The 25,827-nt window shown below is 61.6% G+C and overlaps 1 protein-coding gene across 1 annotated transcript in view; it reads left to right on the top strand.

The window, feature by feature from the left end:
- The window catches only part of SND1 (staphylococcal nuclease and tudor domain containing 1), a 77,963-nt gene that overhangs the window by 37,524 nt on the left and 14,612 nt on the right, over nt 1-25,827 (top strand). The window contains exons 11-16 of the mRNA XM_054294080.1: nt 4,608-4,697; nt 12,488-12,588; nt 15,922-16,032; nt 17,953-18,025; nt 19,292-19,433; nt 24,079-24,188. Of these exons, the coding sequence (XP_054150055.1) occupies nt 4,608-4,697; nt 12,488-12,588; nt 15,922-16,032; nt 17,953-18,025; nt 19,292-19,433; nt 24,079-24,188 (627 nt within the window). The remainder of the gene's footprint in view (nt 1-4,607; nt 4,698-12,487; nt 12,589-15,921; nt 16,033-17,952; nt 18,026-19,291; nt 19,434-24,078; nt 24,189-25,827) is intronic.

The following is a 25,827-nucleotide window of genomic DNA, read 5'->3' as shown; positions in this document are numbered from 1 at the left end:
CGGCCTTGTCAGTGCTGGGGATGGTTGAACTCAATGGGCTCTGAGGCTTTTCCAGCCTCACTTATCCAACAGTTCTCCAGCCGTGCTGCCCTTCTCCTGCCAGCTCCTGGCCGTGCCCTGTGTCCCCCGGTGCCATCAGAGGCTCCAGCACTGCCCAGCTCCTGCCACTCGAGTGGCTCTCGGGGACTGCGGCGCCGCCCGCGAGTGGGGACAAGGAGGGAGCAGGAGCAGTGGGGCAGGAGAGGCTGGAGAGGCTGGAGAGGCCAAGTGCCCACTTGAGGCGTCGCACCTGCCTGGGGCTGCCTGCGAATGTCACCGGGATGTCACCGGGAGCTGCTCATCTCCATCCCCGTGCGTGTCAAGGGCTGTCCCTCGCAGCTCCCGGTGTCCCTGCCAGCCCAGCGGGGCTCAGGGATGCCGGGAGGGAGCGGCGCTGGGCCCGGGCAGAGCGGAGCTTTCCCAGGAGCAGCAATTGCTGAGCGCTCCTGCTGGCCCCGGGTTGGATCTCCGGGATGGATTCCGCACCCGGCACATGCCAGGCGGGCTCAGCCCAGGGTGAAGCGTGGCGTGGCCATCACCCCTTCCCTGCTTCGGGAGCAGGAGCGCCCTGGGGCCTCTCCTGCCCCGGGTGGGATCGTTGCCCATTCGGCTCTGCCCCGCCCTGGGGGCTGCAGTGTCCCCGGGTCCCCTCCCAGCACTGGCGTTTCCAGCTGGCAGCTCCCGCTCTCCTCCCGCTCATTCCGCCCTGGCGCTGGGAGTTGATTAGCTCTGCTAATTACTTTACAAATAATGAGCTTCCCTAATTGCGCTGGCAGGGACGGGGGGGCTCTCCCCACCTGCCATCCCACGGTGCCACCGGGCTCTGGGTCCCCTCGGCGCTGCTGGGAGCCCCCCTTGGGTGTTGGCATCCAGAATTCTGGGGGAAAACCCCAAAATCTTTGCATGGGGAGCTGGGAGCTCTGGCTCATCCCCGGGGGATCGGGCCATTCCCCCTGCTCTGAGCACCCCTGGATCAGTGGGATGCGTGTTCCAGACGCTGCCTGTTCCCTGTCAGGCCTCTGGGATGGATCTCTGGGATGGATTCCCCACCTGGCACATCCCAGGCGGGTTCAGCCGAGGGTGAAGCGTGGCGTGACACCGCTGATGAGCCATGGCCCCTTCCCTGCTTCGGCAGCCTGCAGCTCCATGGACTCCCAGGAGCCTCTCTTGCTCCGGGTGGAATCCTTCTTCCACAAGGGGAATGGAGCAGGTTCCCCCCAGCCTGGGATCCCTCAGGGGCTGCAGAGTCCCTGGGGAGCCCTGGAATGTGGAGATGGAGCTGCCATCCCGGGTCTTGGAGCATTTCCAGCTGCTCCAGCTGTGCCTGCATCCGTCATCACCCCCACCCTGTGCCCTTGGGAAGGGATTGGGGCTGGGGGCGGGACCCCCGGCAGCTGGGAATGGCAGCACTCCATGGTCAGTGTCCCCCAGGAATTCTGGCAGTGGATACGGGCTGCTGCTTCCCTGGAAATAGGCCTTAATTAGGCCCTGCCCTGTGTAACACTGTTAATTGGAGAGGAGAGCTGGAATTCTGTCACCTGTTGGCTGTTCTGGGCCGTGGGGAGTTGTTTTGAGAGGAAGGAATTCAGGTGTCTCTCATCCCCCTCTGGTGCTGCTCCATCCCTCACTGGAACCAAAAAGCAGTTTTCTTGCCCGGCTTCCCCAGCCTGGCATAAACCAGAGCATTCCCATCAGGTTTGGGATTGAATTCTCTATATTCTCCGTGTTCCAGGAGGGAAGGGAGCGGGTGCCCCCCTCCTCCGGCAGCTCCCTGAAGATGCAGCTCCGGCTCCGTCGCTAATGGAGCGACGTCCTCGCTGCTCACCTTTAATTAAGTGAGCCTCAGATCCCTGGGCTTAATTAACTTGTCGGTGGCTGATGACTCTCTCCAGCAGCCGAGGAGAGCCGGGACTGGCATTTCATGTAATCGTGGGATCCCAGGATGGGTTGGGATGAGTTGGGTGGGGCTGGAGGGGACCTCAGAGCCCATCCAGTCCCACCAGGGGCAGGGACACTTCTGCTGTCCCAGGCTGTCCCAGCCTGGATGTGAACGCTCCAGGGATGGGGCAGCCACGGCTCACGAGGCGATTCATTGTTGGGATCCAGCTCCAGCCTCGGAAAATGGGTTAGACCCAACACAATCCTTGTCCGTGTCGGAAATTGCCGGAGTTTGCCGGCTGTGGGATTCCGTTAACTTCCCGCTGTTGCATTGATTTCTCGTGTTTATTTGCAAAAGCTCCGCTGAGCGTCCGAGGTCTTGAACGGCTTCCCAGAGCCGTCAGCTGCCGCTTTCCCTGCGCCGGGAGTGTCACTGCTGTGGGACAACAGAGCCGCGTTTAATGGGGCTGACAGGGAGCAGCAGTGGGGCCTGTGGGCTGGGCACGTAAACGTTCCCATTGTCCTGCTCCTGGCACTGCCAGCCCGTGCGGGGAGGATTCCCAGAGGGAATTGGCATTTTGCAGCAGCAGCAGCAGCAGCGGGATGGGAGGGCTGGGTCAGCACCAGCACATCCGGGGCTGGAATGGTGCAGCCGTGGGTCCCGGCACAGCACTGGGGCGCCTGTGCTGGTGACCCCCTTTTTGGGGTGGCTCCTTTTTTTTGGGATGGTCCCTTTTTGGATGACTCCTCTTAGGGGTGATCCCTTCTTGAGGTGACTCTTTTTTGGGATGGTCTCTTTCTGGGGTGACTCCTTTTTGGGATGTTCCCTTCTTGGGGTGGTCGCTTTTTGGAGTGACTCCTTTTTGGGGTGGTCCTTTCTTGGGGTGACTCATTTTTGGAGGGACCACTTTCTGGGGTGGTCTCACATGGCTGCAGACCTGTGATCTGCTCCGAAGGAGCTTTGGGGAGGGCTCAGATCCCTCCTCCATGGCACATCCAGGACACTGTGGGTCCCAGTATGGCTTAGGAATGGCGCTGGTGCTGTGGGGTCTGTGCTGGTTGTCTCTTTTTGGGATGGTCTCTTTTTGGGATGGTCCCTTTTTGGGAGGGTCCCTTTTTGGGATGGTCCCTTTTAGGGGTGGTCCCAGTGGCTGCAGACCCGGAGGAGCTTTGGGGAGGGCTCAGATCCCTCCTCCATGGCTCCCTCAGGAATTCCCTGCCGGCCCCTGAGCCCCCAGCACTGCCCGGAGGTGCCGGGGCCACCCTGGGCTTTGCCGTCCCGCTTCCCGCGCTCTGGGATGGGATTAGGGATTTAACAGCCTGTGCCAGACAGACACTTAACTAAGCCATAAATTTGGAGTTCGTTAGTGAGGATTAATTGGTGTTTGCGCAGGGCTTTGCCGCGCGGAGCCGCGCTCGGTGTCGGAGCTCCGCCGTGACCTTGGGGAGGGCGGGAGCATCTCAGGGCCTGGATCCATCAGATCCCACTGATGGAAGGGTCCGGGGTCACCCCGAGGATTTGGGGACTGGGAATGCTCCAGGAGCCCGTGGGCAGGGGCTGGAAGTTTGGAAAGGAGGAGCTGTGCTCCCCTGGGAAGGGGCAGAGAGAGAGGGGCTGGTGGTGCCACGGTAGCTCCTCTGTGCTTGTTCTGAGCTCCCACAGCTCCAGGGGCTGGAGCAGCACTGGGATCTGCTTTGGGACCTGCTGTGGGGGCAGGAGGTGCCAAAGTTCCTGGGGATCCCCTCTCTGGATCCATCCCGTTCCCATCCCCGGCACTGGCTGTGGGTTCCTGGGGATCCCCTCTCTGGATCCATCCCATTCCCATCCCCAGCACTGGCTGTGGGTTCCTGGGGATCCCCTCTCTGGATCCATCCCGTTCCCATCCCCGGTCGATGCAGGCAGAGGAGGGAATGTCTCCGAGGAGCAGTCTGGGAATGAGCAGTGTCAAGGACAATAAACTCTGCCAAAGCCTCGTTCATTAGGGAGGAGCCAAGTGCCGCCGCCCGTGTCCGCCCTCTCCTGCTCTGGCTGACTGCACTCCTCCATTTCTGGCTGCTTTGGCCTGATCTCCCCCTTTTCCAGGATTTCCTCCCCAGCTCGGGGAGGTGTGAGGGGGCCATGCCCACGGCACTGTGGTGGCGAGCAGAGCAGAGTCTGGGTCGGGCTGGATTGGGTTGGATTTTGTTGGTTTTTGTTGGGTCATGTTGGGCTACTTTGGGTTGTGTTGGGTCACTTTGAGTCACTTTGGGTCACTTCATGTTGGGTCACGTTGAGTTACACTGGGTTGTATTGGGTCTCTTTGGGTCACTTTGGGTCATGTTGGGTCACACTGGGTCACTTCGGGTCATGTTTGGGTTGTGCTGGGTTGTTTTGGATTGTGTTGGGTCGAATCCCCGTTTCCTTTGGGAGTCTCCCCTTTTTGCTCAGCCTCTGCAGGGATGTGACTCCAGGAGATGCTCTTGGACACCCCAGGGGGTTCGCCCTGGTCACCCCCACCCCAAATTCCATCATCCCCTTCCCTCCTGGAGCTGTCACTCAGGGATGTCCGACCTGGCACCAGAGGCTGCTGGCACCTCGTCCTGTGGGATATTGGGATTATCCTGGGGTGCCCTCGGGGTGGGATGTGGAACTGGGGGGGGCAATGGAACAGATTTGGGAATGCCCTGACCTGAGTCCCCTCTCTCGACAGGACAAGAACAGGAAGCTGAGGCCCCTCTACGACATTCCCTACATGTTTGAGGCCCGGGAATTCCTGCGCAAGAAACTCATCGGGAAGAAGGTACGGAGGGAGGGCCGAGGCTGGGGTGGGGCTGAGGATGAGGGGGCGAGGGATGGGACAGTGAGGATGAGGGGGTGAAGCAGGGGATGAGTCTGATGCCCGTGCTGCTGTGTGGCTCCTTGGGAAATTCAGGGATGCCCCCCAGGCCTGGAGTGCCCCTCGAGGCGTTGCCCTCCCCGTTTCCCGGGAATTCCGCCTGGCTTCTCCCTTTGTTTCCCTGGCTGTTTTCCGAGGCTGGTTCAGAGTGATTCCGGGAATGAGGAATGTGTTAACCAGCGGAGCGAACGCTCCGGATGCAATTTTCCAGTGCTCATAAAACAGTCAAATAAAATCAATTCCCTTCGTGGCGCGGCCGTTGCTGCTCGTCGGGGCTGCTCCGGTGCCTAATTGGATCTTTCCAGCTCGGAGCCTGCCCGGGCAGTCCGAAAAAATAGGGAAAGGGGAAAAGAGCAGCTTGGGAGATTTTTTTAATGGGAAATCTGGTGCTTTCTGGAGTTGGAAAAGAATGTGGGAGTGTTGGCAGGATTTGTGATGGGAGCACTGGGTCTGAAATGGGGTTCTGGCACCTCAGTGTGGTCCCAGTTTGAGACACTCTGGGGTTACTGGTGCCAGTTTTCTGCCATCCGCCGTTGCTGTGCGCTGTGTTGGATCAGGGATTGGAATTGGCTCTGGCACTGGGTGCCTTTGGAAGGTGACCTTGGGATTTTAGGGTGTTTTGGGATTAGGGAAGCTCAACCTGCCCTGGATGCCTGGCTGTTCCGAGGAGCTGTGGGATTCCAAGGAGTTCTGGAATTCAGGGAGCTCAGCCTGCCCTGGTTCCTGGCCTGCCTCGGGAGCTCCGTCCATCCCCATGGATCCTTTTCCTGTGCCTTGGGAGGCTCCTCATGGACACATCCCATCCCATCCCGTCCCGTCCCGTCCCATCCCATCCCATCCCATCCTGCTGGAGCAGTGGGTCAGCCCTGACATTGCTTTCCGAAATAATTCCCTCTGGAGAAAGCCCCGAGGGGGGATGAGGAAGGATCCATCCCTATTGTGGCTGCCACGGCTCCTTTTCCTCCAGCTCCCGTTGGGAGAGGAGCTGGGATGCGAGAATCCACCTCTGAATTCCCTGCTCCCTGGGAAGGGATGGAAGGCAATGCGTTTTCCCTCTTGCCCTCTCATTCCTGGGCAGCGGGAGTTTTCCAGGCTGGGATTCTCATGGCACATAAGGGCCGGATTTGGGGATTTTGGCTCCTGTGCCGGAGCCTCTCGCAGCTCCGCCGTGTCCTTGCCAGCCGCTGGAATTTGCCCGGCGGCGCGGGATGAACCGGGGCCGGCGCCGGCTGCCCAGGCCGCTATGGATTTGTGGAATAAACCCGTGGAGCGTGTCGGAAGGGCCGGCTCCTCCGCCCATCGATCGCGCCGCTGCGCCGCGGAGCCGCTCCGGATAATTGCGCCGGGGCGGGAGATGGATCGCGGCTCTTCCCTAATTAACTCTGGGATTAATCGCTCGCATGGACGGAGCCGGCAAGGGAGAGCTCCGGGGTGGAAATTCCCTGGGCACGGAGGCGGTGCCGCCCCGTCCTTGCCAGCTGCTCCGGGGGGAAGAAAGGAGGAGCTCCCTGGGGTGTCCCAGGAGCCTGTGCCTGTGCCCATCCATGTGCCCCATCCCTGTGCCCCATCCCTGTGCCCATCCCTGTGCCCATCCCTGTGCCCCATCCTGTCCCATCCCTGTGCCCCATCCCTGTGTCCCATCCCTGTGCCCATCCATGTGCCCCATCCCTGTGCCCCATCCTGTCCCATTCCTGTGCCCCATCCCTGTGCCCCATCCCTGTGCCCATCCATGTGCCCCATCCCTGTGCCCCATCCTGTCCCATCCCTGTGTCCCATCCCTGTGCCCCATCTGTCCCATCCCTGTGCCCATCCCTGTGTTCCATCCTATCCAATCCCTGTGTCCCATCCAGTCTCATCCTGTCCCATTCCTGTGCCCCATCCCTGTGTTCCATCCTATCCAATCCCTGTGTCCCATCTGGTCTCATCCTGTCCCATCCCTGTGCCCCATCCCTGTGCCCATCCATGTGCCCCATCCCTGTGCCCCATCCCTGTGCCCATCCATGTGCCCCATCCCTGTGTCCCATCCCTGTGTCCCATCCTATCCAATCCCTGTGTCCCATCCGGTCTCATCCTGTCCCATTCCTGTGCCCCATCCCTGTGCCCCATCTGTCCCATCCCTGTGTTCCATCCTATCCAATCCCTGTGTCCCATCTGGTCTCATCCTGTCCCATTCCTGTGCCCCATCCCTGTGCCCATCCACGTGCCCCATCTGTCCCATTCCTGTGTCCCATCATTCCCACCCCATCCCTGTGTCCCATCCCTGTGCCCCATCCTGTCCCATCCCTGTGTCCCATCATTCCCACCCCATCCCTTTTGGGAAGGCTGATCCCAGCTGGGAATGCTGCCCATCTCCAGAGCCCTGAGTGGTTTCCCGGTGGTTTTCTAGGTCATTCACCTGCCTGGTCCCCTCAGATGCTTCCAGGGATTCTCCTTTTGGGGTTACACCAGCAGCAGTCACAGTGCCAGCAGTGCTGGGGACCCGGGCTGGGATAAAACAGGGGTGGGTTTGACCAGGGAAAGCCTTCTCCCTGGGAACACCATCCCGGTGCCGGGGAGAGGGAAGGCTTTGGCACACTGGAGGATTTTCGGAATGTCGGACAATTTTTCCTGCGTCTCAGGGGAGCTTGGGAGAGCTGGCACAGCAGCGATGCCGGGGGGATTTTGGGAAGATCCCAGTTCCTGATGCAGCCGGGGCTGGGGGCAGTGGGGACCCATCCCTCGGGGGGCTGCGCCGTGCCCAGCCGGGATCCGGGTGCTGTTCCTGGGCCGGGATCCGGGTGCCGTTCCCGGGCCGGGATCCGGGCGCCGTTCCCGGGCCGGGATCCGGGTGCCGTTCCCGGGCCGGGATCCGGGTGCCGTTGCCGGGAATGCGCCGGGGCCGGGGCGGCTGTGCCAGCTCCGGAGCGTCACGGGGCCGGCTGCGTCAGCCGCCGCTTCCACGTGTGGAGCTGGGCAGGATTTGGCTGCCGGGGAGGATTTGGCTGCCGGGGAGGGAGAGCTGTTGGGGAGCGCGTTTTCCCGCCCGGATTGCGCTCGGAACGAACGCGCGGCTGCTGCAGTGGGCTGGGCTGGCCCCGGCACGGGAGGGGCAGGGGCGAGCGGGATTATTGCCGCTGTGAGCATCCCAAATGCGGGCGCCTCTGCTCTCCCTGCGCCCATCGCCTCCCTGCCGTGCTCATCCCGCTCCAAGGTCAACGCTGCCCCGGGGGTCTCCGCGGCCCCTGCGGCGGCCGCTGCAGCGGGAGGGAGGAGGCAGCCGGGTCCTGCTGGATCCGCTGCTGGCGGTGCCGGAGGCGCTCCCGCGGCTGCCGTGGAGCATCCTTGTTGCGCATCCCGGCCTTTTCCAGCAGGGACGACGGGAGGATGGAGAGGTGGAGGGCGTTAGGGAAGCGCAGCCCGCTCCGCTCGCCATTCCCAGGAAATCCCGCAGCAAGATGCGTGGGTTGGGGGCTGGGACGAGCCGGCCCTCGGCAGGGAAACCGCTGCTCCAGGGGGAAAACGCTTCCCTGGGTCTGCCCCGCGGTGCTGGGGACAATGGGACCCCCCCATCCCGCCGGGATCACCCCGCACATTCCCGCTCCCGTCCCTGGCCCCGCCAGGTCTCCGGGAACCTCCTCCCTGCGGCACGGGGGGGACACGGGGGCACGCGCCCCCCGAGCCCCCCGGCAGCCCCTCCCCAGCCCCCCGGCCCTTCCACCCGGCACGAGCTGCCGGGAAAGTAAAAATACTCCCGGGCGCGGGTGACGCCGCCGGGCCGGGAGATCCGCGGGCGGGACGCGTATTTTTAGCCCGGCAGGTCTGGGCTGCCACCCACCCCCCATCTGTCCCCCCCGGGCCCCCCCGTGTCCCCGCGGCCCCCCGGAGCCCCCCGTGGGATGAGGGAATAGCAGGGAGCGGCACCGGCGCCCACCCCGCCCTCCCCATCCCAAAGGTGGGGCTGCTCCCGGCCCTTCCCGGCGGGATGAGCCCCCTCTCCCCTCTTCAGGCAGCCCCCGGGATGGGGACGTGTCCCCGCTGCCTGGGGTCCTGAGGCTGGAGCAGGGGATGTGCCTGGAATGTCCCGTTGTGTCCCCCCAGCCCTGACTGGGGCTGGAACCGGGACAGGACCACGGGGGTGCCTCCCCACCTTGGGACCTGCTGGGGACAGTGAGGCAGGAACCCCATCCTGAGGGCAGCATGTTGGGGACACCCTCGTTGGGACCCTGGTGCTGGGGACGAGGCCAGGGGCCACATCCTGGGGACCCCATCCCGTTCCCCCATGTCATGGCACCCCCAGCTCTGTGCTGGTGAGCCCAGGCAGTGAGTGCCGGGGTGCAGGGTCCCCGTGGGGTGCCAGGTCCCTCTGTGTGCAGGGTCCCTGTGGGTTCCAGGTTCCCATGGCTGCAGGATCCCCGTGGGTTCCAGGTCCCCGTGGGTGCCACGTCCCTGTGGGTTCCAGGTCTCTGTGGGTGCAGGATCCCCATGGGTGGAGGGTCCCTGTGGGTTCCAGGTCCCTGTGGGTTCCGGGTCCCTGTGGGTGTCAGGTCCCCGTGGGGTGCCAGGTCCCCATGGGTGCCAGGTCCCTATGGGTGCAGGTCCCCGTGGGTTCCAGGTCCCCCATGGGTTCCAAGTCCTCACGGATTTCAGGTCCCCATGGGTGCAGGATCCCCATGGGTGCAGGATCCCCATGGGTTCCAGGTCCCCATGGGTGTCAGGTCCCCATGGGTGCAGGATCCCCACGGATTTCAGGTCCCCATGGGTGCAGGGTCCCCATGGGTGCAGGATCCCCGTGGGTTCCAGGTCCCCACCGGTGACATTGGCGGCGGTGGCCACTCGCAGCCCGCGCGGTGCCGCCGTTCCGGGCTGGATGCGCTCCCGGGAGCGGAGCTGCCGGAGTGATTTAATCCACCCTGACTGCAGCTGACCTTGGAGAGCCGCCCAGGCGCGGCTCCGGCTGCTCCGGGGGAGCGGAGCCCGGGGTGCCGGGGGTCCCTGCACCCCCTGCCCTTCCCGGCCCCTGCACGGGCACGGCGCCCTTGCATCCCGGGAACGCTTTGCCCGCTGTCCCCGGTGCCGGGGCTGTGGGGTGCCGGTGCCACGGCTGGTGTCACAGGGAGCCCAGCCTGCCCTCAGATGATCCCGGGCGTTGTCCCTGCAGCTCCGTGTCCCTCCAGCTGAGCGGCACCCCCAGGGCCTTTCCCAGCTTTGTGTGTCTGGAGTGTTCCGTGGGGCTGGTGTGATCCAAGGGGGAGCTTCATGGCATCATGGAGCGGTTCCAGCACTGCCATGGCAGGCACACCTTCCCCTATCCCGAGTGGCTCCAAGCCCCGTCCAGCGTGGACTGGAGCACTTCCAGCGATACAGGGGCAGCCACACCCTGTGCCAGGGCTCCACTCGGCCTTGTGGAACCTCATCCCGCTGTCCTCGTCCCTCGGATCCGACCTGTCCAGATCCCTCTGTGGAGCCTTCCTGCCCCTGGGCAAATCTGATACAGCGGGATACAGCAGGACACAATAGAGGGCTTTCCTGTTGAGGGGTGGCCCCTTCCCATCCCATGGATCCCATCCCATTTATCCTATCCCATGGATCCCATCCCATTCCATCCCGTCCTGTCCTGTCCTGTCCCATCCCATTATCCCATCCCCTCCCATCCCATCCCATCCCATTATCTCATCCCATCCCATTATCCCATCCCATTATCCCATCCCATCCCCTGGATCCCATCCCATTATCCCCTGATCCCCTGATCCCATGATCCCACCATCCCAGCCTCTCGTGGCTCCTCCCCGAGCCCGGCATCCCCCGTTCCCCCCGGCTGCTCCGCCGCCGCCGCCTCTCCCCGTTGCCGGTGCCGCATCCCCAGCCAGGTGTTTCCCACGCCAGCCGCTCCTGAGCCAGACATCGCAAAAGCCCCGGAGCAGCTGAATTCCCAACCTGCCTCTCGGAGTAATCGGCGTCTCTTTTTCCCCTCCAGTGGTTCCGACGGGAGCTTTGCCGCGAGGAATCGCTGTAACCGCTCCCCTTAATTGGCTCTTTCCTGCCGGAGCCCCCTCTCCGCACGGAAAAGCCGCGGCTCCGGCGCCCTGCCAGACGCTCCGGCCCCGTTTGCATTTTGATGTGGGTTTAATGAGTGATTTTCGGGATGAGCCGAGGCTTTGGAGGGGCTCAGGGATGCTCCTGCCTCGCCTGTCTGGCTGCCTTTGGCTCAGCGCGGCTCCGGCCATGCGGAACGGGAACAGGAACAGAAACGGGAACGGGAAAAGTCCACAGGGGCCAGGTCCAGCCCTGAGGCAGCAGCACTGGGGTGTCCCCAAAGATCCCCACATCGCCCCCGTGTCACCCCAGTGCCACCCCTCTACCCCAGAGCCTCAGGGTGTTGCAGCTGATACCAGGAAAGCATCGAGGCCGGAGCTTCCCTGGGGAAGCAGAGGGGTGGGATTGGGTGGGATTTTCATGGAAATGGCGCCTGCAGATGTGGGATGTGATGCTGGGAACTGCTGGGGGGTGATGCCTGGATGATGGCAGGTTCCAGGGGGACCTTCCAGGGCCTGCAGGGGCTCAGGAGAGCTGCAGAGGGACTGGGGACAAGGCCTGCAGGGACAGCACCCAGGGAATGGCTCCCACTGCCAGAGGGCAGCCATGGGTGGCATCTTGGCAATGAGCAATTCCTGCCTGGGCTGGCATTGCCAGAGCAGCTGGGGCTGCCCCTGATCCCTGCAGTGCCCAAGGCCAGGCTGGGCACTGGGGGCAGTGGGAGCTGTCCCTGCCATGGCACGGGGGGCACTGGAGGGGCTCTGGGGTCCCTTCCCACCCAACCATTCCAGGATTCCCTGATCCCTGCATGTCCCAGCTCACCCCATCCCTGGTGCAGTGGGAGGTGATGCATCCAGCAGGATCTGCCCCGAGGTGTTCCCAGTTCCTGTCTGGGAATCCTGGAAGGTGCCAGCATTGTCCCAGTCCCTCCCTGCTGTGTCAGAGCCGTGGGGGCACTGTGGGATTCCAGGCTCGGGGTGCTCCCTGCCCTGCCCCAGCCCTTCCCATCCCTCCTGGAGACCCTGATTCCGAGGCACTCTCCTGGTGGAGCGGGAAGTGCCGCTCCCATCCCTGTCCCAGTGGGAATGTCGTGTCCATAAACCGGGAACTGCCGGGGCCACCGCACCTTGGGATCCCCATGGAGCTCTGGGGACACCTGGCAGGTGCTGGGATCCCAGCTGGGATCTTGTCCTGCCTGGAAGCTCTGGTGGTGCCAGAGCTGCTGGGAAACGGCTCCGTTCCCTGGGCATGGAGAAGGAGAGGGGCTGGAGACTGGCAGTGGGAATGTGGGCACGGGTAGGATGGGGATGGGGATGGGGATGGGGATGGGGATGGGGATGGGAATAAGGATGGGGATGCAGATGAGGATGGGGATGGGGATGGGGATGAGGATGAGGATGAGGATGAGGATGAGGATGAGGATGAGGGAGGGCCTGGCTGTCTGATCCTGGAGATTTGGGCATGGAGAGGATGAGGATGTGGATAAGGGCCTGGCTGTCTGATCCCAGGGGTTTGGGCATGGAGAGGATGCAGGTGAGGATAAGGATGAGGGTGAGGATGAGGATGAGGATGAGGATGAGGATGAGGATGAGGATGAGGATGAGGACGAGGGCCTGTCTGGCTGATCTGGGCCCTGACTGAGGGCCCGGGCAGTGCCAGCCCTGAGCCATTCCCCGTTGCAGGTGAACGTTTCCGTGGATTACATCCGCCCTGCCAGCAGCGCCACCGACACCGTGCCGGCCTTCTCGGAGCGCACCTGTGCCACCGTCTCCATCGGCGGGATGTGAGTGCTCCCTGCACCTGCCCTGCCCTGCCCACCTGCCCTGCCCACCCTGCCAGGGCTCTGTGGGGCTGCAGGGTGGCTCGCTCCCCCTTGGCCTGGGATCAGCCCCCATTCCCGGCATCCCAGCTCTGTGATCCTGTGGGATACATTGGGGTGCTGCTGTCTGGACCCCCCACACCGGCCCCCCCACACAGCTGCATCAGTTTTGGGGGATATCAGGATCAGGTTCCCCCCATCCGGCTGCCTCAGGGGTGGCTTTGGAGGAGTAATCCCTGCTGTGTATCTTGGGGTGTTTGTCATTCCCCTCCCTGATTTTTGTTCTCCATGAGAAGGTTCAGAAGTGGGGCATGTTCCAGAGCAGCCAGAATTTGTGATTTTTCCCCCTCAGGGCACGGGCTGCCGGTGCCTCTGGCACATCCCTGTGGGTAGGGCAGGCCCCCGGCACATCCCTGTGGATAGGCCGAGCCTCGGGCTGGCAGCGGCTCCGGGAGCTGCGTAGGGAGGATTTGTCATAGGCCCTTGGTTGCTTTCCCAGTTTTTTTTCCCAGTAGCAGCTATTTTGGAAAGCGCCCAAAGTGCTGCAGCGCTGCCTTTCCCTCCCTGATCCAGGGGCTGCGAGAGCTGCGCTTCCCTTCCTTCCCTTCCCTGCAAAACCTGGGGGAGCTGCCTGCTCCTGCTCCCTAATCCCAGTGTTCCTGCATTCCCGGGATGTTCCACAGTGCCTGTGCCATTTCTGGTACCACATCCCAGAATGTTCCACAGTGCCATTCCCAGGGCAGCATGCCGGGATGTTCCAGCAGTGCCATTCCCGGTGCTGCATCCTGGGGTGTTCCACAGTGCCTGTGCCATTCCCGGGATGTTCCACAGTGCCTGTGCCATTCCCGGTGCTGCATCCTGGGATATTTCACACTGCCATTCCCGGTGCTGCATCCCGGGATGCCGGGGGTGGAACAGAGCAGGGTCTGTGTCCCGAGGCCTTTGCCAGGCTGGGATGGAGCAGGGAATAAAGCCTGGCTTGTCCTCCTGGAGTGTCCGCCCGGCATCTGGGCTGGGCTGAGCCTGCTTGGGATTCCGGGCACGGCGGCGCCGGGGCGGGAGCCAGGGCAGGAGCTGCAGCCCCAATCCCAGCTCAGGCACGGGCGCTGGGGGCTGGAGCACAAACCCAGCTTCTCCTGCTGGATCCCTGCTCGTATCCCAGCCTGGATCCCTGCCTGGATCCCTGCTCATCTCCCAGCCCCTATCCCTGCCCGCATCCCTGCCTGCATCCCTGTCTGTCCCTGCTTGTGTCACCCCCTGGATCCCAGGATCCCTCCATCCCACTTCTCCCTTCCATCTCCTCCAAGTTTTGGGCCTGATCCCTGCCCTAGGAATGCTGCTGCATCCCAGAGCATCCCATAGGATCCCAGAGCATCCCACAGCTCTTCACAGCATCCTGCACCATTCCGTAGCATCCCACAGCATCCTGCATCATCCCCAGGAAAAAAAAATGCTCCTAGAAATGCCTAATCCCACATTTCAGGAGCACCCTGTGCTGTAATTCCAGGTGCAGTTCCCATCCAGAATGGGGGATCCCTTCCCTGGGGGCCAGATGCTGCAGTTTGGGATTATTTGGAGTTTGGGGGTGGGATGGGTTTGGCACCCCTGATCCCGATCCTGATCCATGCTGGGCACCCAGCTTGGGTGGGACGAAACCCCTTCAAAACTTCCTTTGGGAAAGGAAACGTGGGAGGAGCTTAAAAATTGACATTTTTGGCTTGAAGTTCCCTAACTGACATTTTTCAGGCTAAGGAGATTTTTCCCATTGTATTCCCAGTCTTTAATGTGGGATCTGGGATAAACTAGGGGATGCTCCTTCCCTGCAGGCCACAGCTCCAGCTCCGTTCCAGAGCTTTGCTGGGAGGCGGGAATGGGGGATTCCTCTGCTGCAGCTGGAATTCATGGGCTGGAATTCCTTCTCTGAGCCGTTATCTCTGCCTCCCTCCCCCTCATCTTCCTTCCCTGGGTGTCCAGATCAGTCCCCGTGGGAATTCTGAGCCTTAAAACCTCTGAACCCCAAAAGAATTTGGGCTTTTCCCGGGATTTCCAGCCCAGTGAAGTGTTGTGGCGCTGGGAAGCAGCCGGGTTTCAAGGCTGGGAGTGCTGGGAATGCTCCAGAGCATCCGGGCTCTGCAGTGGCCCAGGGAGGGGACCCTTTTCCACACCCTCTTCCAGGATGCAGCTGGGATGGGGGGGTGGGAGGTGTTGAGGATGAGGAGCAGGATTTGACTGGGATGGGGAGTGGGATGTCTGGGATGGGGAATCTCAGGGAGCGCCGGGAGCCGCCCTGGCCCTTCCCTGGCCTCCCCCAGCTCCTGCTCCTTCCCCAGCATTCCCGGGTGCCCATTCCCGGGGTGCCCATTCCCGGGTGCCCATTCCCGGGGTGCCCATTCCCAGCGCTCAGCATTCCCAGCACTCAGCACTCCCAGGCTGCCGCAGCTGCTCCGGCTGCAGCGATTCCCTCGCTTGCCAATCCCGAGTTTTTTGCTTCCTCCCCCTGCTCCGAGACCCACTTTCAGCTCCCGGTGCTGGATTTGCCCTTCCCCCTGCTCAGGAAGGGGCACGCCCGGGATTCGGGCAGGGATCAGTCCCTCCGTCCTCTGGATGGATCCGCTTTTTTTGGGGATGCTGAGGGAATTAGTGGGAGGGGCGGTGGCTGGAGGAGAATTAGGGAAGTGCTGGCGAAGGAGAATTCATGGATTTGCTTAGAGCAGTGGAATGTGGTGGATTCACCCCTGCCTGGCGCAGGCCCCCCTTGCTGATCCCAGAAATCCCAGTTCATTGGGAGAGGCTGCTCCCAGCCCCTTCCCATGGAAATGGAGATGAGGGTCTCCCTGTCCCAGCCCCCCCAAACTGGTGCCCAAATTATTTCCCAGAAGAAAAGTGGGATGGTGGAATCAAGGAGATTCGCATGGGCTGAGGGCCATCACCCCTCAGTTTTGGGGGGAATCTGGGGGTGGTGATCCCCCTCCCAAACCAGTGCCCACCCCCTGCTCCTGGAAAAAAGTGACGGCATTGGGAAATCCAGGAGGAGGCTCCCATGGGCTGGGAATGCTGAGCCTGCTGGGTTTGGGGTGAGAGGGGAGGGGAGTTTAGGGGTGAGATTTTTGGGGTGCTCCTGGGAGGCTTCTCCCTGTGGCATGAGCCCAGTTTGGGTCCCCCATTATGCCCAGAGAGCTGGGATGTGTCACCCCAAGGCCTTCCCTTGGGATGGGGTGGGATGGGATGGGATGGAATTGGGATAGGACTGGGGTCTCCCTGCCCCATTCCCACCCCGATCCCACCCCGTTCCCGCAGCAACATCGCGGAGGCGCTGGTCAGCAAGGGCCTGGCCACGGTGCTGCGCTACCGGCAGGACGACGACCAGCGCTCGGCGCACTACGATGAGCTGCTGGCAGCTGAGGCACGGTGAGCGCGGGGCTGGGGGCTCTGAGGGGTCCCCTGGGCTCTCCCTGTCACATCCTGTGTCCCCTGTCCTGTGTCCCCCTGCCCCATCCCTGTGGCTTGAGGTGATTCCCATACACAGGTGCTGTGTCCCTCTGTCCTGTCCCAGCCCATGTCCCTGTCTGTCCCCAGCCGTGTCTCAGGTACACCAGATCCAGGTGTGCACAGCCCAGCTCCCCATGCAGAGGATCCCATGGGGATCCCGTATCCCAGTGCCCCCCATGTCCACAGGGGTCACCATTCCCAGCCCAGGAGCACCCCGAGTGTCCCCATGTCCCTGTCCCCCATCCCACGCTCCCCCTGGAGTGGCCATGGACACCCTTCCGTGCCCGGCCCCGCTCCCCCATGTGGACAGGTGTCCCCGTGTCCCTGTCCCCCATCCCATTCCTGCTAGCCCTGGAATGGCCATGGACACCCTTCCGTGCCCGGCCCCGCTCCCTCCGGAGGCGGCTCGGTGGCGGCTGAGCCCGGCGGGGATGGTGGGATCTCAGCTCCTCCCTGGCAGCAGATCCCGGCACGGTGCCGAGAGCCGGGAGGAGCAGCTTGGAGGGGGCTGCGGCGCCTCGCCGGGCAGGGCTGGCTGCTGGGAAAAGGCGGCTCGATCCGGAGGGAGCTGCTCCCGCTCCCTCCCAGCCGTGCCCGGGCGGTGGGCGGCCGGCAGATTGCTGGCAGGCTCCTTCCCAGCGCCTGGAATGTGCCTTTTGGGGAGCCTGGCAGGGAGTCAGCGGCTCGGAGCTGCCGAGGGGGCACCGGGATGCCGGGATGCAGGGATGGGATGGGGCACCTGGAGCCAGATAGAGGGATGGGATCTGGCACCTGGGGCTGGATGCAGGGATGGGATCTGGCACCTGGAGCCAGATGTGGGGCTGGCATGTGGCACCTGGAGCCAGATGTGGGGATGGGATCTGGCACCTGGAGCCAGATGCAGGGATGAAATCTGGCACCTGGAGCCACATGTGGGGCTGGGATGTGGCACCTGGAGCTGGATACAAGGCTGCGATGTAGCACCTGGAGCCGGATGCAGGGATGGGATGTGGCACCTGGAGCCAAATATGGGGCTGGGATTTGGCACCTGGAGCCAAATAAGGGACTGGGATGTGGCACTCCAGGCATCTGGGATGTGGCACCTGGTGCCAGATACGGGGCTGGGATGTGGCAGCTGGTGTGCCAGAATGTGGCAGCCTGGAATGTGCCAGATCCACATTTCAGGCTTGGTTTTCAGCCTGGATGTCCCCAGGTGGAGGTGCTGGATGTTCCTGCCTGATCCCGGAGCGGGGCCAGCAGTGGAGGTGGCTCATCCATGCCATTGGGAGCTTTGGCACATCCCAGATCCGGGATGGTGCTGGCACCAGGCAGAGGAGCCGGCAGCTGTGGGACAATGCCAGGAGCAGCAGGAGTGGGATGCTCTGGGATTTGGGATGAGGTTGTGGTGCAGGGCCTGGAGCAGTCTGGGGGATCCATTCAGCATTCCCAGCTCTTCGGGGAGCCTGGAATCACACCCCAGACCATTGGTTCTGCCAGAATCCCGGCACTCTCCAGCCTTTCCCAACCCTCCAGGCCAGGCCCTGGGGCACGAGGGGACACTCCAGGCCCCAGGTGGGGACAGAGAGCTCGGTGGCCTCATCCCGAGGGAACATCCCTGGAGAACATCCCAGGGGAGCATCCCAGCCCTGCGTCCTTGTGCTGAGACAAGGATCAGGATCCGAGCCCAGCGTTGGGCTTGGCAGCAGCTGCAGCATCCCGCTGGTTTTCCGTGTGTGTTCAGTGCCCTCCGTGTGTGGCATTGCCCTCACTCCACGCCTGGGACAGCCCGGGTGTCCCGGCGGGCACAGGGGCGGCTCCAGCTCCCATCCTGCTGATTCCCGGCCTCCCTCTCCTCTCCAGGGCCATCAAGAACGGGAAGGGGCTGCACAGCAAGAAGGAGGTGCCGATCCACAGGGTGGCCGACATCTCCGGGGTAAGGATCCATCCCCTCGGGCCCGGGATGGGCGGGAATTCCGCGGGGGATCCAACGGGATAAAACCCACACCTGCTGTTGTTTTGGGAGCTGATGGGGTTTTTTTTTTTTTCCCTTTTTTCCTTGGATAAATAAACCGCGAGTTGCCCCATAGTCTGGGAAGCAGGAATGCCGGCAGGAATGCAGGAATCCGGGATTGCCCCACTCTGCTGAGGGAATTTGGGGATCCCCACACCTCCCAGCAGAGCTGCTTACATTCTCCTCAATTAATTAATATTTTTGAGGATTTCTGTGGAGCCCTTCCATGCTGGGATGGGGAGGGGCAGATCCCGGGAATGACGGAATGCTCCGTTAGGGATGGGGTAAATGGAAAAATGGGGAAATGGGGCCGGATCTGTCCTGATGTTCCAGGCAGCTGCCCTGTGGCGGGGGGACAGGATGGGCTTCGGGATGGATTAGGGGATGGGTTTAGGGATGAATTTTAGATGCATTTTGGCTGGATTGGGGATGTATTTGGGATGCATTTTGGGATATATTTAGGATTTATTTTGGGATCTATTTGGGATTTTTGGATGTATTTTGAGATGTGTTCTGAGATGCGTTTGGGATGTGCTTTGGTATATTTTTGGGATTTTGGGATGGATTTTGGATTTTTGGATGTATTTTGAGACGTGTTCTCAGATGTACTTGGGATGAGCTTTGGAGTATTTTTGGGATTTTGGGATGGATTTGGGATGCATTTTGGGATGCATTTTGGGATGCATTTTGGGATGTGCTTTGGGATGTATTTGGGATTTGCTTTGGGATGTATTTGGGATTTTTTTTGAGATGTGTTAGGGACTTGTTTTGAGATGTCTTAGGGATTTGTTTTGGAATGTATTTGGGATTTTTGGATGTATTTTGACATGTGTTTTGAGATGTATTTGAGATGTGTTTTAGAGTATTTTTGGGATTTTGGGATGGATTTGGGTTGCATTTTGGGATGGATTTGGGATGTATTAGGGATTTGTTTTGGGATGTATTTGGGATTTTTGGATGTATTTTGAGATGTGTTGTGTTTTGAGCTGTATTTGGGATGTATTTGGGATTTGCTTTGGGATGTATTTGGAGATATTTTTTGGGCTGTATTTGGGATTTGGGCTGTGTTTGGGGCACACAGCCCATTCCCAGCTGGAAGCGCTCAGCTCCGTGCCCAGATGTCACACCCCGGGTGGCACAGGGGACAGGAGCAGCCCCCGGGGTCCCTGACTCGCCGTTTTCCCGCAGGACACGCAGAAGGCGAAGCAGTTCCTGCCGTTCCTGCAGCGCGCCGGCCGCTCCGAGGCCGTGGTGGAGTACGTGTTCAGCGGCTCCCGCCTCAAGCTCTTCCTGCCCAAGGAGACCTGCCTGATCACCTTCCTGCTCGCAGGTACGCAGCCGGGAGCGCTGCCGGATCCCGGGATCGGCTCCGCGGGGTTTTGGGGTTGGCACCACGGGATTGGCACCACGGGATTCCATGGGGTCGGCACTGTGGGTTCCTGGAATTAGCAATGTGTGATTCTGGGATTGGCACCGTGGGATTGGCACCGTGGGGTTTTGGGATCGGGACCACGGGATCGGCACTGCCGGATCCCGGGATTGGCACCGCGGGATTGGCACTGCGGGGTTCCGGGATTGGCTCTGCCGGATCCCGGGATTGGCATCGCGGTGTTCCTGGAATTAGCACTGTGGGATTCGCTGTGGGATCGGCACTGTGGGGTTCTGGGATCAGCCCCAGCACCACGGGGTCCCGGGATCAGCACTGTGGGGTTCTGGGGGTCAGCGCTGCGGGGTTCCTGGAATTGGCACTGTGGATTCAATCCTAGGATCAAACACTGGGAAAGGTGGGCGTGTTTATCCTGGGGAAAGCAAGGGTGGAGTCAGGGATTCTTTGTCCATCCCTTTGTTCCCAGAGTTGGGAATGTGTCCTGTCTCTGTCCCCCGTGGACACCAGCACTGGGATGGCCTTTGGGAAGTGGGGGCTCCATCCCTACTCCCAGTGATGCTGGGATGTCTCCTGGTGCTGCGATCCCTGCTCCACAGGGGAGTCCCTATTCCATGGGCGTCCCTGCTCCATGGTTCTCCTCTTTGGAGATCCCTGCTCCACGGGAACTCCTGCTCCATGGTCCTGCTCTATGGGAATTTCTGCTCCATTGGGATCCCTGCTCCAGGGGAATTCCTGCTCCATGGTCCTGCTCCACAGGAATTCCTGCTCCACTGGGATTCCTGCTCCATGGAAACTCCTGCTCCATTGAGATTCCTGCTCCACCCTGCTCTGTTCTAGAAGGGATGCGTCCCCAAGACCATCCCATCCCATAGAATCCCATGATCCTGGTGGGACCTTCTGGCTTTTATTTTCCCTGGTTTTTGTTGGATTTCTCCCCGGTGCCATTCCCAACCCTCCTCTGCCAAGCCAGGAATAGGATAAATATCCGCCTTTTATCAACGCCTGCCTTTTTTATGGATATCAAATGCAAATGAGCACCAGAAAGAGATGCCAAGTCCCTTAAAATGTGACTCCAGGGATGCTCCCGAGGGAGCTCATCCCGGCTTTCCAGCTAAAATAGATCCGTCAGAGCACTATAAATATGTGCAAATACAGGCGCCGGTTTAATCCCGAATTCCTCTCTCCCGGCAAAACTCGGGAGCCTGACGCCTTCCCGGAGCGGGGGCTGGGGTAGGGAGGATTCCCGAGGGATGAGGGGGCACCTCTGGGGATGCTGGAGTGGCCAGGTGCCTCCAAGGGCTCCAGAATCTTCCCCGGGAGCTGCGGGACTGGGAGGCGGGGATGGGAATCCGGAGCTTTTCCGTGCGAGCGTTCCCAGTGCGGAGCTGTCCCAGTGCTGCTCCTCCTGGGATCCAGAGCGGATCCTCGGCGGGTGTCCCCTCCTTCCGGCTCACCTGCCCTGCTCCCAGAATCCATAAACCCTGTGGGAGATCAATCCGTCCCTGGCGCTGGGCCCCGGCACAGCCGACCCTGGCCCGGAGCCGTCCCAGATCCCGGTGCTGGCTGTGGCACAGCGAGGGCACAAAGTGCTCACATCCCTGGAATCAAGGCTGCAAGGGTCCTTGCTCCAGGGGATTCTCCCTGAAAGATCTGTTCTGTCTGTTCCCACTGAGGGCCGGGGAGGAGTTCCTCCTGGAATCCTGGTGCAGGATCCTGCAGGGATGCTGTGGGATGCTCTGGGGTGCTGTGGGATACCTTGGGATGCTCAGGATACCGCAGGGCTGCTCTGGAATGTTCCGTGGGACACTGAGGGATACCTTGGGATGCTCAGGATACCCCAGGAATGCTCTGGGATGTCCATGGGACGCTGAGGGACACCTTGGGATGCTCAGGATGCCGCAGGGTACTCCGGGACGCTGCGCAATTCTTGCCCCATCCCTCCAGGGCTGATTCTGGATGGGAGCAGCCCCAGAGCCGCCCCCTCCAGCCCCGGCTGGGCAGGATTGTGCTGGAACTCTGTGGGAAGCCCAGGGGAGCGCGGTGGCTGCAGCGCTTGCAGCCGCATCCCTCATTAATCCGTCACGGCTCCCCGGGAAGCGCGGCACAGCCGCGGATTCGGGATTAGCTGCTATTTTTAAAGTGCTGGAGAACTTTTCCGGGCGCCAAGCGTCCCCTCCCTGCTCCCGCCGGCGTTCCTGGGGGGATGAGCGCGCCCAGCCCAGCCTTCGGAGCTCTCCCTCTTCCAGAACCTTCCCTCCGGTGGGCTTGGGAGGCGTCAGAGGCCGGAGAGGATCCGGAGCGGGATCCCAGCCCCGAGGAGCCGGGAGCTGGCGGAGTTGAAGGACTCTGCTGCTTCCTCAGCTCTTCCCTTGTTATTTTGAGGGAAAGAATTCCACTGTGGCCCATGAGCCCCTTCCATGGAGGAGGAAGGGCAGCTCCAGCCCCTCATTCCCATTCCCAGTGCGGCACTGGGGGATGCTCCTTGCTGGAGAAATTTGGGATCAGTGCTGGGTCAGGATCAGAGCCAGGGTTGGGGTCAGAGCCGTGCCAGAGCCCACCCAGTGCTGGAAGGAGAACCCTGGGGTGATCCCAGATCTTGGGGGCGCCTGATGGTTCCAAATCAGTAACAAAAATCCCGGGATTTCCTGCTCCCCATCCCACATTCTGCCGTGCTTCCCGGAATTCCCCTTTTCCCGAAATCCCCCTTTCTGTCCCCATTTCTGGGGGACAGAGGATGTGTGTGCCATGAAGGGCAGGGACAGGGTGGGGAAGCTCCTGCTGGATTCCCTGGAAATGGCTTCCCTTGGAGGCAGCACGGCCTGGGAATGGGGACTGGGATGGGATGGGATGGGGATATGACAGGGCCAGGGATGAGGATGAGGATGAGGATGAGGATGGGAATGGGGAAGAACGTGGTGGCACAGGGACGTTGTCCCTCAGGATGGGCTCTGGGCACTCCCAGCTGCTCCGGGCAGGATCTGTGTCCTTGTGTCCCTGGGTGTTGGTGACACTGACATGGCCCTGGGGATGTGTCACCTCCTCACTCGTGGCTCCAGCTTGGAGCTGTATTCCCTGCACTTCATTCATTATGCAAATTATGTAAATGATCATTAATAATGCAGGACTTCCCTGTGCTCTGATCTGGAGCAGGGGGATCCCGGGGGCAGCGGGAGAAGGGGGCAGGGGAACGGCTGTGACAGAGGGGTCTGGGTGGGGGGGCTGGGTGTGTCCCCACGTCCCCATCCCTGTTTGTCCCCGAGTCCCCATCCCTGCGGACACATCCCCATGTCCCCATCCCTGTTTGTCACCTTGTGTCCCCATCCCTTTTTTTCCCTGTGTCCCCATCCCTGTTTGTCCCCGAGTCCCCATCCCTGCGGACACATCCCCATGTCCTTATCCCTGTTTGTCCCCATGTCCCTATCCCTGTGTGTCCCTGAGTCCCCATCCCTGCGGACACATTCCCATGTCCCCATCCCTGTTTGTCACCTTGTGTCCCCATCCCTTTTTTTCCCTGTGTCCCCATCCCTGTTTGTCCCCGAGTCCCCATCCCTGCGGACACATCCCCATGTCCTTATCCCTGTTTGTCCCCATGTCCCTATCCCTGTGTGTCCCTGAGTCCCCATCCCTGCGGACACATTCCCATGTCCCCATCCCTGTTTGTCACCTTGTGTCCCCATCCCTTTTTTTCCCTGTGTCCCCATCCCTGTTTGTCCCTGTGTCCCCATCCCTGCTGGTCCCAGCCTGTCCCACAGCTGTGCCACCCCTGGAGCCTCCCAGAGCTCTTCACATCTCCCTTTTTTTCCAGTGTCCCCTTCCCTCCCAGCCCATCCTGGGGTGCCATTCTGGGGTGCCATTCCCGGAGTGCCATTCCTAAGGTGCCATTCCCTGTGTGCCATTCCCAGGGTGCTGCTCCCGAGGTGCCATTCCCCGTGTGCCATTCCCAGGTTGCCATTCCCACTGTGCCATTCCCCGTGTGCCATTCCCAGGTTGCCATTCCCAGGTTGCCATTCCCACTGTGCCATTCCCCGTGTGCCATTCCCAGGTTGCCATTCCCACTGTGCCATTCCCAGGGTGCCATTCCCAGGTTGCCATTCCCTGTGTGCCGTTCCCAGTGTGCCATTCCCACTGTGCCATTCCCAGGGTGCCATTCCCAGGGTGCCATTCCTCGTGTGCCCTTCCCTGGGTGCCATTCCCCGGGTGCCATTCCCAGGGTGCCATTCCCAGTGTGCCATTCCCACTGTGCCATTCCCAGGGTGCCATTCCCAGGGTGCCATTCCCAGTGTGCCATTCCTCGTGTGCCCTTCCCTGGGTGCCATTCCCAGGGTGCCATTCCCAGTGTGCCATTCCCCGTGTGCCATTGCCAGTGTGCCCTTCCCTGGGTGCCATTCCCGGGGTGCCCTTCCCCGTGTGCCATTCCCCGTGTGCCATTCCCTGTGTGCCATTCCCAGGGTGCCATTCCCAGTGTGCCATTCCCCGTGTGCCATTGCCAGTGTGCCATTCCCAGATTGCCATTCCCGGGGTGCCCTTCCTCGTGTGCCATTCCCCGTGTGCCATTCCCAGGCCCTGACCCTGCCCCGTTTTCCCGCAGGGATCGAGTGCCCGCGGGGTGCCCGGAACGTGCCAGGGCTGACGCAGGAGGGGGAGCCCTTCAGCGAGGAGGCCACGCTGTTCACCAAGGAGCTCGTGCTGCAGAGGGAGGTACGGCCGGAGCCGGGCGCGGGGGTCCGGGGGATCCGGGGAGATCCGGGGGATCCGGGGGCAGCAGCTGTCAGCTGAGATCACCCACACATCCTGGGGGTACCAGCAGTATCCTCTGGGATATGGAGACATCCCAGGTGGTTCTGAGAGATCCAAGGTGTCGCCAGCACATCCCAGGTGATACTGAGAGATCCAGGAGATCCCTGGGGATACTGAGAGTGCGTTGGGCAGGTGCAGGATGGATGTGGGGTTGGACGTGGGGTCGGGTTCCGGATGGATCCCTCCTGTTTGAAGCTGCTCCCGTTAACGTCTCCGAATATTAAAATTCCCTGGAACTCCTGTGATTTCCCTGATTGCAGCTCCGGAGCTCGGGGCCCATTTTGGGTAATTTTTCCGTGATTCACAATTCCGAGGTGGATACCGGATCCTTCCCCCCCGTGACTGTCACAGTCCCGCTGAGCCAAAATTCAGGGACTGATGCTCCCAGCCAGATGTTGGCACTGGTGCAGATGTGGGCATGGATAGAGATGGGAATCATGGATCCAGATGGGAATTACGGATCCAGATGGCATTTATGGATCCGGATGTGGCCGTGGCTGCAGACACGGTTGATGCAGCTGCAGTTGTGGGCATGGATCCAGATGTGGGCAAGGATACAGATGTGGTTTGTGGATGCAGATGTGGCTGCAGAGATCCAGGTGTGGGCTCGGTGACAGCTGTGGCCCTGGATCCAGGTGTTGCCATGGGTGCAGATGTGGTGGACACGGGTGCAGTTGTGGCTGTAGACCCAGATGCAGGTGTGGGTCCAGATGTGGGTGTGGATCCAGATGTGGCAGCAGCTGCAGGCCGGTGGTGCCAGCTGTGGGGCCGTGGGAATGCAGGGGCACAGGGGTGTGGGACATGGGGATGCAGGGACACAGGGACATAAGGACATGGAATGCTGGGACATGGGAACATGGGGAAACAGGGGTGTGGGAGTGCAGGGGCACAGGGATGCAGGGACGGGGGAATGCAGGGACCTGAGGAGAGGGAAACACAGGGACAGGAGGACACAGAGGTGTGGGGATACAGGAACGAAGAGAAACAGGGACACAGGAGTACAGGGACACAGGGACACGGGGACATGGGGACACAGGGCTGTAGGGATACAGGAACGTGGAGAAACAGGGACACGGGAGTCCGGGGACACGGGGACACTGCAGTCGGCCCCCTCCCTGCTCAGCATCTCGCGCTGCCGGGAATTGCTGACCCGCGTCCCAAGGGCTTCGCTCCGCTGCCTCGGCACATTCCGGAGGCCCGGGCGCTGCACCTGCCCGGGAACGCCGCGGCAGGGAGGCCAGATGGGGCCGGGGCTGCTGCCCAGGAGCGCCGTGGCACGGAGGAGGACACGGGGAGGCCGGGACGCTCCCCGGGAATGGCGTGGGGAGGCCGTGGGAAGATGGGCGGTGGACAGGAACGGGGCGGGGGGGAGGCCACGTGGGGCTGGGGGTGCAGGGCAGGAATTGGGGATGCAGGGCAGGAATTGGGGATGAACAACAGGAATTGGGGATGTGGGGTAGGAATTTGGGATGCTGGGCAGGAACTGGGGAAGAAAACAGGAATTGGAAGTGCTGGGCAGGAATTGGGGATGCAGGGCAGG

This window comes from Melozone crissalis, unplaced genomic scaffold (assembly GCF_028551555.1).
Source record: "Melozone crissalis strain CALT ecotype California unplaced genomic scaffold, PUWL_Pcris_2 ptg000208l_1, whole genome shotgun sequence".
Classification (NCBI taxonomy): Eukaryota; Metazoa; Chordata; class Aves; order Passeriformes; family Passerellidae; genus Melozone; species Melozone crissalis.
Note: the sequence above shows the minus strand (reverse complement) of the source record. Positions and strands in the feature narration are given on the sequence as shown.